The sequence below is a fragment of the Hippocampus comes genome, unplaced genomic scaffold (assembly GCF_001891065.2).
Source record: "Hippocampus comes isolate QL1 unplaced genomic scaffold, H_comes_QL1_v1.1 scaffold207, whole genome shotgun sequence".
NCBI lineage: Eukaryota > Metazoa > Chordata > Actinopteri > Syngnathiformes > Syngnathidae > Hippocampus > Hippocampus comes.
In genome coordinates, this window is record NW_017805146.1 from 694,225 (window position 1) to 710,970 (window position 16,746).

Sequence of the window (16,746 nt, forward strand, 5' to 3'; positions counted from 1 at the left end):
AAATGACCTAGGGATGGACAAAAGGGCCATTGAAAGGCAGGTGAGCCAAAACCAAAAAAAAAAAAAAAAAACACAAATGGTGGCGCCCGATTTGTGGTCCTTTCCCGACGTCCGCGTATCCGTGCAGGTGAAGGAGCTGAAGTCGCGCGTGGCCGACATGGAGGGACAGACGAGACCCTCGGCCGGCATCGCCGTGCTGGAAAGCAAAATTCAGGAGCTGGAAGAGAGGCTGCGCAGTGAGGAACGGTAAACATATCAAATAAGTCAGGAACGGGAATAAAATCAATACAAAAATACAAGGAGATGAGCTCTGTCAACACGACAGTAACTGGCTTGTTCTTTGTGTACAGAGAGAAGAGCGGCATCCAGGCTTCTCAGAGACGAACCGAGAGGAAACTGAAGGAGGTCAACGCCACGCTGGACCAGGAGAGGATCCAGCATGTAGAACAAAAGGATCAGGTCAGTCCATTCGACAGCCCGCATTGGCTAGTTGAACCAAGCGGCAGCAGAGCACACAAGTACATACTTCATCCCCTGGGGGGGGGGGGGGGGGTATTCATTTCATATTACCGTAGCTTAGTTGTGACTGTCATCTGTTTTTCCGTCAATCTAGCCTTCATGTCGACTGTGTGTCACACTGCCCTCTGGCGGCCAAGCCGCACACAACGGGTAATTTGCTGGATGAACCCTTGACGGTTCTGCACAGTAGTAGGATCATTTTTTTTAATCTGCATTCAATTCATTTTCCCAATTCCAACTCCATTTTCCAAAAAAAAAATGTCGCCTCCTCCAATGGTCACCGACTCTCCACGTCCCCCGCGAACTCTTCCTCCGTGTGCCCTCACCTTTTCCCCTCTGACCTTTTGCTTGCCTGTTTGCCCACAGCTGACCCTGCGCGTGAAGGCGCTCAAGCGGCAGGTGGACGAGAGCGAAGGGGAGGTGGAGCGTCTGGAAGGAGTACGCAGGAAGGTCCTGAGGGATCTGGAGGAGCAGCAGGAGCTCCAGGAGGCACTGCGGGCCAAAGTCACAGCCCTGGAATCGGAATTGAAGTAAATACCTTCCGTTGTCATGACCGGCCTTTTTTTTTTTTTTTTTTTTTTTTTAATTTGTTTTTTATTTCCCCCTCACTCAAAAAAATCAGACGGAAGGCACAGCACTCTCATCGCAGCACTTTGGCCACGCTGAGCTCCGAGGACGACGACGCCTTCTACGACGTCAACGTTGCCGCCATCTTGAATGAGAGTCACCACCAAGGCTCCAACTGTTAAGAGCCGCCCCTGGCTCGGTGCTTTCATTTCTAGTCAAGATGCGCGGGGGGGTTGACTGAATAATGAAGTCCGCTTCACCTGCGACCATGTCATCACTCCCCCAATACCCACTTTTTTTTTCTTTTTGCGAGAGACTGAAGTTTACTTTTCACAAACGATCACTGTTGTTGCTCAAAGTCATACTTTTTTGCAGATTTACATTTTTCTTCTACTTTTTTAAAGGAAAATCCCCCTCAGACAGTTGATTTTTATCTCACAAAATTAGAGCTGCTTGCTTGTAAAATCTTCAAATTTTCAACGTAATTCTCCCCCTAAACCTTTCTTGTGAAATTTAGACTTACAGTACATTTTTTTTCAACTTTTTTTTTTTTTTTCTTTCTTGCAAAGCATTTTGCTCGTCAACCATCTCTGTCCGGACTGTTTTGACAGAATATTTTTGGCTCTATGTGTTCATGCATGTGTTTGTTTTTGTAATGAAAGTGAAGTGATGTCCTATTTCATGTTTTTACAATACAATTTGTATGCGACTCTCCTGGGCGTTTAGAATCATCTGAGCCTACGCTGGACACTGTATTTACTGTGTATATTATTCAAGACAATCACACACATCGGCACTGTGACTGTAATTCTATTTTGGACCCAAATATGAAATGTATGTTTTCACTTGGAGGGCCTTCGAAATGATGTTTGTCCCAGCATTTTGTTTGTTTGCTGCTTCTGTGTTGCACATGCTTGCGTCTTATTGTACATCATTGGAAGGATTTGCTTTTATTGCTGTTGTGAATCATGTTTAGAAGGTAAAAAAAAAAAAAACAACGTGATAAATCGCTGCAATTTTAGCAGATATTTAAAGTCAACTTTGACTAATAAAATAGTACGTCATGTATTTTTTTTTCTCAGTTTTGTTTGTTTGGGCGTTCTATTCAGAGCAATGTGGTTGTAATCCTTAATGAGCTTTACGGTAATTACTCAAGACATCAAGCTGCCGACATGACGCCTCACCAATCCGGTCTCCTCCAGAGGGTTTGAGAACGTTCCCATCACATTAGAAGAGTGCGTTTTGGATCCAACGGAGCTGAATGTCAACAGCCCAGCTGTGAACATCAAACAACAGACAACAAAAAAGTGGAACAAACACCGAAACAACATTTCATCATCTGACTTGTGAATAGTCTGATCGAAACACCCACACAAGGCGCCTTCATCCGAGTACAAACAAGCTTTATCTTCTGCTGGAGCGGCCGTTCTTAATCACAAGCTGAAAATGGAGTCAAGATCACTCGCCTGCGTATCTCAAGGTAAACGAGTTTGGCACTAGTGAGGTAAATAAAGCAGGAGAACGCTTATCCTATTTGCAGGTCACAATACAGAATTAAGTCGGGTAACATGTTGCAGGCGGCTGGCGTTGACGTTTGTTCTACGGAAAAATGTGACCGATAGTTACTGGGGGGGGGGAGAAAAGCTATCGCTATTGAGAGGACATGCTGTCGTTTTGGAAGAAGTTGGGGCAGGGCCCCGAGGGCCGGATGCGGTGGTGGACTAACACGCAACGCAAACGTTTGACGCGGGCAGCTGATGTCAACTTTTCTCAGGTCAGGAAACGACTTTCAAATGTTGTTTGAAATCTTGGATTTGTTTGAAAAGTGCTCTCAAATATTGGCCCAACGGTTGTCCATTAATTTTCTCTTTGTCAAAGCTATTTTACGTAACTGGCCAGACGTGTGCTATGGGAATGATTCACGTACATGTTCAAAAAAACCTTTTTTTTTTAAATCTTGTACCATACATTTGTTAAATACACTTCAGTTGTAAAAGCATCTACCCCCCCAAAAATATGGCACAAAAATTAGACAAATATTAGAACAAATACACATTTTCCGATATTTAAGCACTGTTAATATGCTCAACGTCACAGCTCCTTCCAATAAGACTCGACTTACATTGTTCATCACGACACACTGCGCTTAAATGAATGATACAATCCATTTTAGGAGCAGCGACCCACAGTTTGGAGACCACCCCCAGTCCACCCCCCCTTGAAAAATTTGTACGTATTTTGCGGTCTTGCATAACTTCAGAACCCCTGGCCGTTGAAATAACCGACTGTCACAGGAAAAAGTGAAAAGAATCCACAGGGAATGGCCTTAGCCGATGTCATCAAGAATCTTGTTGACATGGCAACGTGACACGAGGCTAGTCTTGAAGTCAAAGAACACCTGCAAGGTTCGACTTGCACCTGGACACGCTGTGCGCACACACGAACAAACACGTCATGGATCTCATACCGTCACCTCCTCACTTTACAAGCGTCTCACTCACCTTGTGTGTGTGTCTCTCTTTTTCCACGCCGCGTGGATAAGATGACCGGCGGGGAGACAGACGACGGCCACCAGCCGAGGAGGAGCACCGTGAGTAATAATTTAAGCTTAGGCTAACCAGCGAACTCGACTAACTCCTCCAACTAGTTAACTCCACTGGGCTAGCCACTTATTCCAAATGTGTCGCCGTTTAACGATAATTTGAACATTTTTAATGTCTGGGCGGCACCTTCCGAATTACAATAATGAGCAAATCAATAAATAAGTCAATGAAGCGTAGCGAGCTGCAGCCCTTTGCTAACGTTTGAATGTTCGTTTTTCATGTTTCATAAGTTGGCTAACCTTTTTGTTTTTAAGATAGTTGTTTATTTAAAAAAAACATATACAATAACTAACTAAAATGAGGCTCGTCTAATGACTATCTATTCTCATGAATATTTGTTAAATTGTTCGTTGTTTGTTTTCTATTACGTCATGGCTGGTGTTTTTGTTTTGTTTCTAGAGTTAGAAACACAAGACAACACATTCACAAATATTGCGAAAAGAAATAGACCCATACTGTGTATTCTTAAAATTAAAAGCACATGAGGGGAGGAATACCAAAATGCTAGCCCCCCTCAAAAAAAAAAAAAACAAAAAAAAAAAAACACATAAAATATTTAAAAATGATGTCCAAATATTTGTATTGTTCTCAACAATATGCAGGATGTGATCATGTTTTTTTTCCACAGTTACATTTTTGTCTAACACATAAAACGTTTGACTCAAGTACATTCAGTCACAGCTCACCTTTTTTTTTTTTTAATCATCAGCTGTTTTTATATGCAATGATATCATATTTATTCAAAAAGAATCATTTTTATCAGACCTCTCGAACTAGAAACAAGTCTTGTACTTACTCCATGTCTGGAATCAATCGGTTTTTGCCTTAATTTTATTTTCCCATAGCCCGATTGTGTCAGTGTGTGTCACACGCTTTGGTTTGTTTATTAACTAAGTGGGGATGTGTCACTCTATGTACTGTTCTGAATTTTCACTGGATCGATGTCAAAATGAAAGCAGAGGAACCCTTTTCCCGTCAGTGCCCACTTTGGTGATTATTCATCTTATGTAATGTTGATGCGGTTTAGGCCGATTCCACCCCGGAGCCACGTTCTGACTAGTTACAGTTACTCGAAATGTTCAAGTGCCGTTTTAGAACTCTTCTCTGGTTTCTCTCTACGTTTTCTTTTGGAGAGAGTGCCGAGGCTTGACGGATGGGAATGGCAACAGTCACAAACATGGTAATCTCGTCTCATTCGGATGAGTCACATTTTAACCACTCTGCTCGTTTTGAGGCATGTTTGTGCTCCCTCAAACGCTTTGTGGATCCTCAAAGAAGAATGTCGCCACTTGCGTCATCCCAATCACACAACACAACCACAATTACTTTAGTTACCGTTTGCTGTGAAAGATTGAACTGCCGTTGCTAACCAAAGCAGCAGCATGTAAATGATGTCATGACAGTCATAATGTTAAAAAAATCTCATACGGCAGTGATTAAAAAATGGCATTCTTCTGCGCTTAAAGTTTCTCTTTTTTTCCCCTTTTGAAGAATTGCCGTCGTTTTCTCCTCATATTACGTGGCGCACTCAAGACAATGAGGCGTACTTCATCTATTTTTGTATCCAATGTTATATTTCAATGTTTTTTTAAAATAAGAAAAAGCATAATTTTTAGTGCGCACACTGGTATTTATTTATTTTTTTATCATGGCATTTTCTTTCTCTTAAAATGATGACTTTATTCCTCCTAATTCCTTAGTATTTTTTCCTTATATTTTTACCCCAACAATGACAGCTTTTTTTTTTCACTTGGGAAAAAAATGCCACCGTTTTCGACTTATTCAACGCCTTGGCTTATGTTTTGTTGAATGTTGTTTTATAATGAAGCTCGGCATTGATCAACAGTGTGTTTGCTGCCTTAAGCCGTTGTATAAATATGTGTTTTGCTGACTGCGGGCATGAATGAACAATTAGAAACTGTCCAGGAAGTACACTGACGAGCACGGGCAAATACAGTCATGCCACTGAGGGATTAGCGGCCAGGATGAAACATTTGAGGAAAACTCCCTGTTCCTTTATTGCCTACATTTTTGAGGGCTGTGCGCGGGTGCTTTGATTTCTTGGACGATTAACATTTAGGCATCCTGGACGTGTTGTGTCAACAGAGACTTGACACTCGATCCACAGACTGGCCTTGTGTTGGGGGTTTCAGGTGAAAATATCCCCCCCAAATAGTGTTGGGCATTCAAACGATGCCAGGAGAGCCAAAGAAAAAGCTAAAAATTTGAATCAGGGGTGGGACACTGGCATAGCGATAGCATAGCAACAAAAAATGGCAGGGTTGCGATGAAAGTGCGAGCCCGGCAATCCAACGTGGGACACGTCTTTGTCGAGTACCATAGAGCTCGGTCGACAAATCAAAAAGCGATGACGACCATACAACAGGAAGTTGGGGCCTCGTGGCAGCATAGCGGCCAAAGCGCTCTCTTTGCAAGTATACTCTGGCTAAGTTGACAAGTGAAATATAAAAAAAAAAAAAATCAAGACCACACAAAGAGAAATGGTGGATTAGCATTTGCGCTACTCTGAAAAATGTCAGCGTCGCCGAGTGTCGTTTGTACACCGATTATTTCCCATGGGAGAAAAGTGGATTCAGGACATGAACGTCTTGCTTGTTGCGCCAAGAATCCTAGAAAAAAAACAGTGACATGCCGGTGCAGCGGCGGCGGTTGACATTTAGTTTGCTTGCTCGGTTGTGTGTTGACACTGCACACACACGTTTGTGTGTGTTGGTGACTGATAAAAAGACACCCCATTAATCTCTCTTATGTAATACATTCCTCACCGTGTCGCCATTTACAAGCCCCCACCGTCACCTGGCTACTCTAATGTATCCCGATAATAAGACGAACGAATGCATGTACTGTAGTCCAGCCATCGCGTGTAGTGACCAGTGCCGTCCTGCAGGGGATGCTGTCGCAACCCAAGCACGAAACAATCCGCAGACAAAACAGGGTTGGGCAGCTCACTGGAAAGCCTCACCCACTCATTTAAGGCAGTAAGTCAGGCTTCCCACGCTCTGACTTGTACACACACACACACACACACACACACTCACGCCGGCTGTCTGGATCGCAGCTCTCCTGGTCCATGTCAAGAAGACCGCCGTGGTATTCGTCTCTGAACAGGTAGAAGACATTGTTTGGGTTTTTTGGGTGGGGGGGGCAGTCAGTCATGAACTGTGTGTGAATGCTGAGCGATGGCGTTGAAAATGAGTAAGCGTGGAAATATCAAAGCGTAGCGCGGCAGTCTCAAGATTCCTTTGTTGGAAAGAGAGATCAACAGATCTTTGCCTAACGTTGCGACGACGTTTGTTCATTTTTGATGTTCTGCCGCAAAGCCAATTTTTATCTTTTTTGTTTTTATTTTGTACTCTGAAAACCAACCCCAAATGCTTCATGGTGACCGTTTCAATTACTCCCTTCTCATGCAATGGACTCGTCCATCTTGGCGTGCATGTGCAGACTTGGGAAGACGCCAGCAAAACAAAATTAGCAACTCGTTGTGTAAGTGCGAGAAATGGTTTATCTATTCATGCCCTGTAATTGAATGGCGACCAGTCAAATTCAATTCACCTCTTCCCACTTTGTGCATTTTAGGTTCATCCTGAAGTTTCACCCCTCGGGCTAATATCTCAAACGTCTTACGTAACAAACTGGCGGCCGCGTTTCAAAACATCGTCTCTCGATAAAGAAAGCCAATTCGCGATCGGCGGTAGGTGTGAGGGCCGTCAATCGCCGACTGTCACAGGTGTGCAATTTTCCAGCTCCGCATAGTTTGCTGTGTCGTCGCCTTCGAGTCTCGGACAAATTCCGAAACAGCAACCAGCGAGAGATAGCTGGAATTCACGCGCTGGCGCGAACGCTGTCGCTGCGCTCGTTGTCACAAATGTTGATGGACGGCCGGTGAATCCCCGGCGCCACATTTGCTGCTCACGTGCGAAAAATCACACGTGCCTCCCAACTTGTTAGGTGATGTTTTTAGGCTCCCTGTGTCTCGGCGCCACGTCAGAAAGCACAATTATTTCCTGGATGCTCCTTTCACTGACAAAGTAGTCGTCCGACGAGTCTTATGTCACTCAACATTCGCTGAGCGCAACGCAAACGTAAACACCGTCTGGGTCATCCAGGAAGTTGCGTCAGCGCGCGAAAGCCTCCCAGCGCCTCCTCGCTGATGGTTTTTGCAGGTTTCACTTCGCCGTCACTCAAACCCAAATAGTTAAGACGACAGCCGAAGCCCAAAGCCGGCCTCAAGTATGCGGCGCTACTTCAATGCCGCCCGATACAATGATTGCGTTCCATTCCCGCCAGGAATGGAACGCAATGTTCTGCTGGAGAAAACCGCCATGACCTCACCTGACACGCAAGCAATTAAGCTCGCACATCAATCATCGCTTTTGTCAGTGCGTATTTCGCCGCAGGATTCTTGCGCTTGTCTGCAGTCTCGTGTTGTCAAAAGCGCCCACGACAGTCGACGAGGAAATCGTGGAAATGGGATTCGTCGCTCAGATTAGCCGTGCCGAGGTGCAGGGTTTGATTCCGGCTCGGGCCTTCATGCGTGGAGTTTGCATGTTCTCCCCGGGCCTGCGTGGCTTTTCTGCGGGTACTCCGGTTTCCTCCCACATTCCAAAGACATGCACGGCAGGCTGATTGAACGCCCTAAATTGTCCCGTGGTGTGATTATGGCTGCGAATGGTTGTTTGTCTATGTGTGCCCTGCAATTGATCGGCAACTGGTTCAGGGTGTCCCTCGCTGAAGACGGCTGGGATAGGCTCCAGCACCCCCCCGCCACCTTTGTGAGGACAAAACGGATTAGAAAACAGATGGCGGGATGGTTCGTGAACTTCTGTTTCTAACATGAGCTCATGATGGCTGGAACCCCCCCCCCCCCCCCCCCCCCCCCCCCCACACTGAAGTAGTGACTTAGCTTGATATTTTCACGCAATTTGAGCCAATGCGTGCTAACAAATGAACGACAAGTTGCCAATTTGGCAGCCGTCTCGACCTTCCTTTGTACTGTTTTTTTGTTTGTGTTTTTTTACGGCTAATTACGCTTAGCCTAGCGCTTGGCTTTGTAACGCTCACGCTTCAACTTAACGGCCTAACAGGGCATGCGGGGCGGGGAATGTGTCATCGCGGGTGTCCGCGGTTGTTTAGTCTGCGGGGGTATGGTGCGAAACGTTGCCGTGATTTCCACTCGGGTGACGTAACTTGGGGGATTTGAGACCCCTCTTGGACTTTCTGAACGATGCGGCGTGCGGCTGCCAAACTTGTGAAAGTAGCTGAGAAAATGCTGACCTCGGAGCATGTGCCTGCCTGTGTTTCCGTGTCCTAAAGTGTGTTGTGACCACAAACAATGCATCACTGCAGTGCAAACGCATTTTTTTGTTTGTGTTACTTTTGCCGCCATTACCGGGTCATTATTTCTGCAGCCGACGCCCAGAGAATTATCACAATTAATGCGCCTTTGGTTCACACACACACGTAGAGATGGCGCAAGTACTCGAGCTCTGTACTTACTTGGATGTAGAAGTACGGATAGTTATGTTTAAAAAAAAAAAAAGAAAAGAAATCTACTTTTCCAAAAATCTCAAGATTTTAAAGAGAAAAAATTGTGGATTTTTTTTTTCTTTTTCAAGATGAAGATGCATTTCTTTGAAGCGAGAAGTCCTTTTTGAACGCGTTGGCTCAAGCTTTGATGCTATGTTGCCATATCCCATGACTTAAAAAAAAATGCTCTGTCTGCTGCCCTGCGATTGGCTGGCAAGCGGTTCAGGGTGTCCCCCGCCTACTGCCCGAAAACAGCTGGGATAGAGCGACTGAAAAAAAAATAACGTTAATGTGAATTTCAACGAAAAGAAGACAAAAGTGATGGTGTTTGGTCCTCGTGGCCCTTGTCCATCCCATCCGGCCGACTTGGTCCCCCCCGGCTCCTTATCTCAAGCCAACAGCCTCCAACTTGGGCCTTGCACCGAACAGTGATTTGAAATTGGAGCGGCAAATTGGTGCCGTTGTCAACTGCAGCTTCTTTCATCTTCGGCAGCCTCTCCTTTCTCGGGAGCACTTTGAAATAGTCATTTCATGCCTTTGTCGCATCTCGGCCCGGTTACTGTCATGCTCTTGACTTTGGAGTCAGACGATCCTCCACGGAGCGTCTCCAGGTGGTCCAAAATGCTGCCGCTCGCCTCTCGACTGGTACTGGTAAGAGGGAGCAGAGAACTCCGACTCTGGTGTCTCTCGGAGCTCCTCCGCCCCTGCCCGCTGCCTCAGATCTGCGCAGCGGACACTTTTAGAGGTCGCGAGAACTAAACAGCAGCTCAGGGAGGATGGAGCGTTTGCAGTTGCCGCTCCCTCTCTTTGGAATGAACGTTGGGCCCAGCTTTCAAACTCGTCTTTTTTATCCTTTGGCTTTTGAGTCAGCATGAGACGGGATTTTTCGTTTGACTGGTTTCGTGCTTTCTCCCGTCTTTGTTATTCATGTATTGTGTGATTGTTTGTTCTTGTAGGAGTTCCTCTTGCTCCATGGACAGCACTTTGTACGCGGCGACGGTTGTTTAGAAGTGCTTGAGAAATGCACTTGAGTTGAGTTGAGTTTTTTTCAAACTACAAGGAGGATTTTACTTCGCCCTTGTCAAAAGTCCACCGTTTCAAAGTGTTACGGCTTTGAAAACTGGGGAAGCGATCGTCCGCCTCTCGGCATCGAGCCCGTGATCAACGAGTTGCCACAGCGGACGGCTTCCAATTGAAAACCGTCGATAAGATCGAAAGCGCAAAGCCAGACGGACTTCTTACGTAACCCCTGCGCGCGAGTTTTCTTTGCGCATTCAAGAGAAAAGCTGCTCTGAAGTCATTCTTTGCATGTTGACAGGCCGGGCGTTCCCCCGAGAGGCCTGCGCTCCTTCACTGTGGCCACCGTCAAGTATGCAAATACATCGAGGGCCGTCGTGACGAGTGTTTAGTGAGAGGAAATCCACCTTTTCATGGCTGTGTGCGGAGGTGTGCCGCTTTTGTGGAGACGCAATTTGACTTTGTCTTTTGAATTGTGGGCATCGATGCGTGCGCTTTGGTCGTTCCTCAGGTGCTCTTTTGTCTCGTTTCGAGCCGACGGTAGAAATTTCGCAAGATCTCCTGAGATTTATTGTCTTTCACAGTGAGAAAAAGCCACTAAAATGGGAAAACACATCCAATGTATTTTGCGCAGTCAAGCAGGACTGAGCTATGCTGATGTCTCGGGGTCGGGGGCGGAGTTGACCTTTTTTTGCTCGCCGAATGCCGAATTGTTGTCGTATCTTTATACAATTTGGAAAGGAAAAAAAAAATCTTGGATGCTCGCTGAACTGAGCTCATGTTTGTCATCGTTTTATTCAGCGTGATTTCAATCGCAGTCAAAATAATCTGGATTATTATTATTTCCATCATCGTCCGGCCCGATTTGCAAGGCATATTTTGATCAGTACAGCAAAAAAAAAAAAAAAAAAAAAAAAGGCCCAACATATCTGTTATTTCTAACTGAACTCAGTTCTCGTTGGCGATGCCGAAGTCTTGCAGGCCATCAGAAAATACTTATTTTGACATTTGTGTCTCACACACCCACACACAAAAAAAACAGCCTAGCACGAGCCCAAGGTTGATCTGTTGCTCCTTTCAAAACGTCGCTTGACATACTTTCTGCTGAAAATGTCACACCAAATCCCCAAACAAGTACTTGTATTATTCTTATCGCCATGGTAACCGGTGTGTTGTTGTTGTGACGGCACGGGTGGCCTGATTGTTTTTGCTCCTCCGGTGCCTCGTGACTTTGCCCAAAGGGTGTAAACGTGCCCTTATTATGGGTTGCCCGGCAGCCGCTGTCACGCCACTACGCATCCTCCATAGCGGGAAGCTTCGGGGCAATCACATGTCCCCCTCCCGACCCCCTCCCCCTGTTCAAGCTCCGCCCCTTTGCCTTTTTCTTTTCTCCGGGGTCCACTTATTTCCCACATCTGCCTCGCAGGACAGCGGCGACGCATCGGTGCCGCAGAGGAATCCGAACCAGCGGGTCGGAACGGCCCAGCCGGTCACTCGCTCGGAGGAAAGCGTGAAAGTCATCAAAGTGCGTGAGTTGTTTTTGTTTCGCTGGCTTTGGCGAGCGGCGTGGAACACGGTGTTGACGTCGCCGCGTCGCGTGTCGCAGGTGTACCTGGACGGCGGACCCGAGACGGCGGACAGCGTCAGGATGTTGACGGATGAGGTGTCTCAGATACAGGAGGTGAGGCGGGGGGTGGGGGGCGTCGCCCCGCAGCTTTCAACGCGGGCTCGGCTGAGGAAGGCATTGACGTGTGATGCGCTGTTTGCTGACACGTCAGGTCAGGTATTGTCTCAAGACCCTGAGAGAGCAGATGGCGGCCAGACAAAACGGAAACATCAAGAAGGTAAGTCGGGAGACAAAAAGAAGATGGATGGGACGCGCTCATGTCGATGAGTGATGATTAAGGTGTGGACTTGTTTTCTTCTTCAGTATCCCACCAATGGCTACACAGTCAACAACCCGACACCCGTCGCCAATGGCAACAACATTTACGACGACACTAACCATGATGTAAGATCATTTACAGTCCTTGCCTGTGTGCGTGCGTGTCTGTTTTTCGGCGTGCGCGTGTGTGTGTGTGTGTGTGTGTGTGTGTGTGTGTGTGTGTGTGTTCTTCCTATCCATTAGAGAAAAAAAACGATGAAGCGCATTCAAATGATGACAGAAAGAAGATCCACTCATGTCCGGATGTTTGTGGCTCACACGCACAGGCGGATGCGCACACAATCCTCTTTCCGATACACTGAAACGTCTCAGCCAAGCTAACGTAGAATTCCGCGCCATCGCTCCAACACGAACTGAAATTGAAAATCGCCGCTTCTCATCACATGCTTTTGTGCCTCCTCAGGAGGGTGACGATAATCAGGTGCAGTACCTGAGGGAGGAAACCAAGCGCCTCTACGCGCAGATGAAAGACATGGAACGTCGGCACCGGGAGGAGAGAGAACGGCTGCAGGTGTGTAAGTGTGTATTTGTGTGTGTGTGGTAAGGATTTGCTATTTGAGTTTCGATTATCAAAGGCATGTTAGGTTCGGTTCACGCTAGGCTAGGTTAGGCTAACACATTTCTGGAACAGTGAAAGTTGTGAAGAGGGAGTCTTCTTCCTTGGCAGATGGAGTCGGAGGAGCAGCGGGCGCGTCTGGAGGCGCAGTCGGAGCGTCTCCAGCGGGCGGAGACGGAGTCGGCGGAGCGAGGCCGGCGGTTGGAGGAGCTGCAAAGGTTGCTGGGAAACATGGAGGCCGAGAGCGGACTCCTGAGGGACAAAATGGCCGCCGACGAGGCCGAGTTACTGCGGCTTCAGGCGGACAACGGCGAAGGAAAGGAGAAAGAGGACAGGTCGCAAAACCGTGTGTGTGTGTGTGTGTCTGTGTGTGTGTAAGTGTGCATGTTGTACTGAATGTCCGTAATGTGAAGTTGGTGTTTGTGTCAGAAAGATATGGGTCTAGTCGTGTGTGTGTGTGTGTGTGTGTGCATGTAGTACTAACAATGTGCGTTCGTGTTTTCAGATGTGGCCAGTTGGAGACGGAGGTGGCCGTTCTGAAGGAAAAGATCCACCACCTGGACGACATGCTTAAGAGTCAACAGAGGAAAGTGCGACACATGATTGAACAGGTACACATTATCACACACACGCACACAAGCTCTTCACATTTCAAGTACTCAGGAAGCCATTAGTGAGGAAATTACATTCGGAAGAACATAAAGTAATTGTGTGTTGAAATCAAACTCCTTCATTAGCCAGCCGTTGCCAAATCAGCCTGACATGTTTGTGTGTGTGCGCGCACGGTACAGCTGCAGAACTCCCGCACCGTCCTCCAGGAGCGAGATCGAGTCATCGGGGATCTGGAGGAGAAGGTTGCCTTCCTGGAAGCCGAGGTCAGACCATAAAAAGTGGACCCCCTAATTAAACCTCGCCCAAATTACTACTCTTTTAACTCCTGAGCTTCTTTATACCCTTTTCGAAAATGTCAACAGAACCGAGAGATGCAAGACCACATGGAGCACTTCCTGGCAGGCCGGGACCCGCCGCCGCTCAAGAGCGCCGAGAACAAGCCGGTCATCATCTACAGGTGGGCGACACTTCCTGTTTGCCGGTCATGATAATCAACAAAAACCCGTTTTAATGTCAAACTCACTTTTTTTTTTTTAAGCAAACCTCTGATGCCGTCCACACACAACAACAAGTCCCTCCCCTTCATCAAAGTCATCGAGATCAAGTCGTGAATGACGGACAGCGATTAATCACAAAGTGTAAATATGTATTTAACCAGTGATTTGCATCTCACTCCTCCTAATTGCCCCCCCCCCAAACACTGAATCAAGTGCACGTTTAAAAACAGTATCGTCATGATAGCGTAATCCAGTCACTCCTGGTCCTGAGTGTGAATTTACAGCAACTGTTGATTGATCACCACTGAAGTGCGCTCACTGTGTTTGCATTGACGTTTGTGTACGAAATCAGTGAATAAATTGGATTGAAAGGCAAAAACATTTTAGCTATCTTGGGAACTGAGACACACATTTCAATGACTTGAAAATTTCAAGTGTTGGGGGGGGGGACACTGTACACAAAACAATAAAGAAACTATATAAGAATAAAGTCGTAATCCTGTGAGAAAAAAAAGTATTTTTTTTTGTTTTCAAGAAATCCGAATCCTTCACGGCTCACAACTTATCTGGAAAAGTTTTTTTTGAGAATTCACCTCTTTGGAAAAGTGGTCAAAATCTTTTCTAACAAATGTATTATGCACATCAGATTTTTTTTTACACATTCCGATGAAATTAGTCATTTTCTGTATTTATTGAAAGGCGAATGCCAAAGCCTTGAGGCAATCCTGCAGTGCCATCTAGTGGACTTAAAGAAAACATTGATGACTAACTTGAAACTGAAATACATTTGTACGAGTCAACATTGTCATCTGAGGTGACGCACCAATAAATTTGATTTACAAAAATGTTACCACAACCCCCCCCCCCCCACACACACAAAATGCTCTAATTACTGTGTACCTATACACATAAAAACACAGACAGTTCAGTCACAAAGTGCTTTCCAGCGTATTGTAGTTGTCTTTGAAACTCTTGAGCTCCAGGAAGTGTTTGGGCCTTTTGCTGCGCGGGCCAGTCGAAGGCAGGTAGGTCACCTGGATGGTGGATGGAGCGTTGCAGGCTGGAGAACCCGTCAGGTCCTTAGCCGCAGATTGATGCTGCTGCTCCAATGTGCTGCTGCTCCAGTACGCCTTCACGCTGAAAGGGAAAGTGCAACAAAATGAATCGAAATACACTCACAAAAACAAATGATGGTTCCTTGCCCCATAAATTTAAATGTGAGTACTACGTACACATCTGCTAATTCGCTCAGCGCCTGCTGGTATTCCAGAAATTCCGCTTCTCCGAACACCTGAAACGTGATGAGGGAATGTGAGACGGCAGCCGAAACGGAGCGCTAAACACACCTGGCCGTGTGGAGTATGCACCCCGGTGCCGTGGCGGGCGCTGTCGTAGCCCTCCAGCAGACGGTCGATGAGCGTGCCACGGCTGCTCTTGATCAGCGAGTGTGAGTTGCGCAGCTCCAGGAGCCAGCTCCGGAACCTGCGGCCTGTGAAGGCGCTGGGGCTGCTGCACATCTCCTCCAGAGGGATGCCTGACCACGAAGAAATGTGTGATGAAGAATATGAAAGGATGAAGGTGTGCATCGATTTGTGAGTCTCTCACCAGAGTCCTTAATGGCATCCAGGGCTTTCATTCTGTATATGTAGTTATAGCAACCTGCAAGATACCACTTAGTTACACTGATGCTTCTTTCAAAATGGATGCAAGGGCTTGCAGGAACTCACTGAGTTGTGATCCGCGCCTGAGCCTGGCATCGTTTTCGGGGAGGAGACGAGGTTCGAACCGGATCTCGTGAACTTTCAACAACCGGGAGTCGATCTGCTCTCGCAGACCCTGTTCGAAACAAATTAAATGCAACTCTCTCTCTCTCTCTCTCTCTCTATATATATATATATATATATATATATATATATATATATATATATATATATACACATACATACATACAGGACGTCTCTCACACGCACATATACACACACACATATATATGTATATGTGTGTGAGAGAGGCGCCCTATTGATATTTTTTGCTTTTTCTTTACCTTTGGAGCATTGTGGCCAATTGGCGCGTGTGGGCCGCGGCGGGATCTCATGGCAAAACGCATAATTTGCCTTTTGACGAAGATGAAGAGCAGCACGAACACCTGTCATAACACAACGTTAGCATATCCACATCTACACAAGACCGAATTGTCTATTTCACTCACCAAGCTGCCATACGCCATCACCAGAACCACATTAACCCCCGATAGCGGCGGCGAGTCTGCCATGTTAGCACCAACTTGTTCGGAAACGTTGTTGCTTTACAGTACTTTACAAGCGAGCTACATTAGCTCGCTAGTTAGCATGTCGCTACCTCCCAAGCGAAAGTAGTCTCCTAATGGGCAAAACTAAAGCTATTTTCAAAATTCGTTTTTATGACGCTATCTATGGCTATGCGATAATAGTGTAACATCTTCGGTTGATTTCGTCGAGCTACGCGGCGAACAGCGACTCGATTTTCGGCTAAGATAGCTAGCTCAACACTGGCGTTGGTTGCATCACAATTACCGCAATTGCAGTGAAAAGGGGGCACTCTGAAACTTAATTGATCTGGATTTAGTTCATATTGTGGTGCATTACGGTTTAAACCCATATGCATGCATTTATATAATACTAATTTATTTCGTTCTGTGTTTATATAGTGTACATTATATTTCATTATAAATGTGCATAACACAATATTTTATGGATGCAACGCAAAATTACCACCAATGCTCTCGTCCATGCATTCTTTTTGTATATCGAAAATAAAATAAATGCATTTGTTCTTCAACGAGACTCGTACTAACATTCGCCGGCACATTTTATCTTTGATGCGCATCAGTCGCAATGACAT

General features: G+C 46.2%; 3 protein-coding genes across 9 annotated transcripts in view; 2 read left to right on the forward strand and 1 right to left on the reverse strand.

Annotated features, from left to right (window-relative positions):
- Window positions 1-2,154, forward strand: part of cgnb (cingulin b) — a 17,867-nt gene extending 15,713 nt beyond the window's left edge. The window contains exons 17-20 of the mRNA XM_019867755.1: window positions 128-246; window positions 351-459; window positions 886-1,049; window positions 1,142-2,154. Coding sequence (XP_019723314.1) covers window positions 128-246; window positions 351-459; window positions 886-1,049; window positions 1,142-1,268 — 519 coding nt within the window. The 3' untranslated portion in view covers window positions 1,269-2,154. The remainder of the gene's footprint in view (window positions 1-127; window positions 247-350; window positions 460-885; window positions 1,050-1,141) is intronic.
- Window positions 2,155-3,565: 1,411 nt separating this feature from the next.
- tuft1b (tuftelin 1b) lies at window positions 3,566-14,380 on the forward strand. Of its 6 annotated transcripts, none has more exons than XM_019867851.1 (11): window positions 3,566-3,676; window positions 11,683-11,785; window positions 11,858-11,937; window positions 12,035-12,100; window positions 12,187-12,267; window positions 12,605-12,712; window positions 12,869-13,092; window positions 13,263-13,368; window positions 13,549-13,632; window positions 13,732-13,826; window positions 13,908-14,380. In XM_019867851.1, the coding sequence occupies exons 1-11, from the start codon at window positions 3,629-3,631 to the stop codon at window positions 13,978-13,980; spliced, it is 1,068 nt and encodes a 355-aa protein (XP_019723410.1). In that variant the 5' UTR covers window positions 3,566-3,628; the 3' UTR covers window positions 13,981-14,380. The 6 variants fall into 6 exon arrangements, with proteins under 6 accessions (XP_019723410.1, XP_019723411.1, XP_019723415.1 ...); XM_019867852.1 differs by having other exon boundaries at window positions 11,683-11,781; window positions 11,863-11,937; window positions 13,908-14,001; XM_019867856.1 differs by lacking the exon at window positions 3,566-3,676 and adding an exon at window positions 6,671-6,818 and having other exon boundaries at window positions 11,683-11,789; window positions 13,908-14,001.
- Window positions 14,381-14,533: 153 nt separating this feature from the next.
- On the reverse strand, window positions 14,534-16,438 carry ltap1 (lipid transport auxiliary protein 1). 2 transcript variants are annotated; one of them, XM_019867890.1, is made up of 7 exons: window positions 16,076-16,437; window positions 15,911-16,012; window positions 15,594-15,702; window positions 15,472-15,525; window positions 15,234-15,400; window positions 15,099-15,157; window positions 14,534-15,003 (listed from the first exon to the last, which is right to left on the reverse strand). In XM_019867890.1, the coding sequence occupies exons 1-7, from the start codon at window positions 16,136-16,138 to the stop codon at window positions 14,796-14,798; spliced, it is 762 nt and encodes a 253-aa protein (XP_019723449.1). In that variant the 5' UTR covers window positions 16,139-16,437; the 3' UTR covers window positions 14,534-14,795. The 2 variants fall into 2 exon arrangements, with proteins under 2 accessions (XP_019723449.1, XP_019723450.1); XM_019867891.1 differs by having other exon boundaries at window positions 14,826-15,003; window positions 15,218-15,400; window positions 16,076-16,438.
- Between the last annotated feature and the right edge of the window lie 308 nt (window positions 16,439-16,746).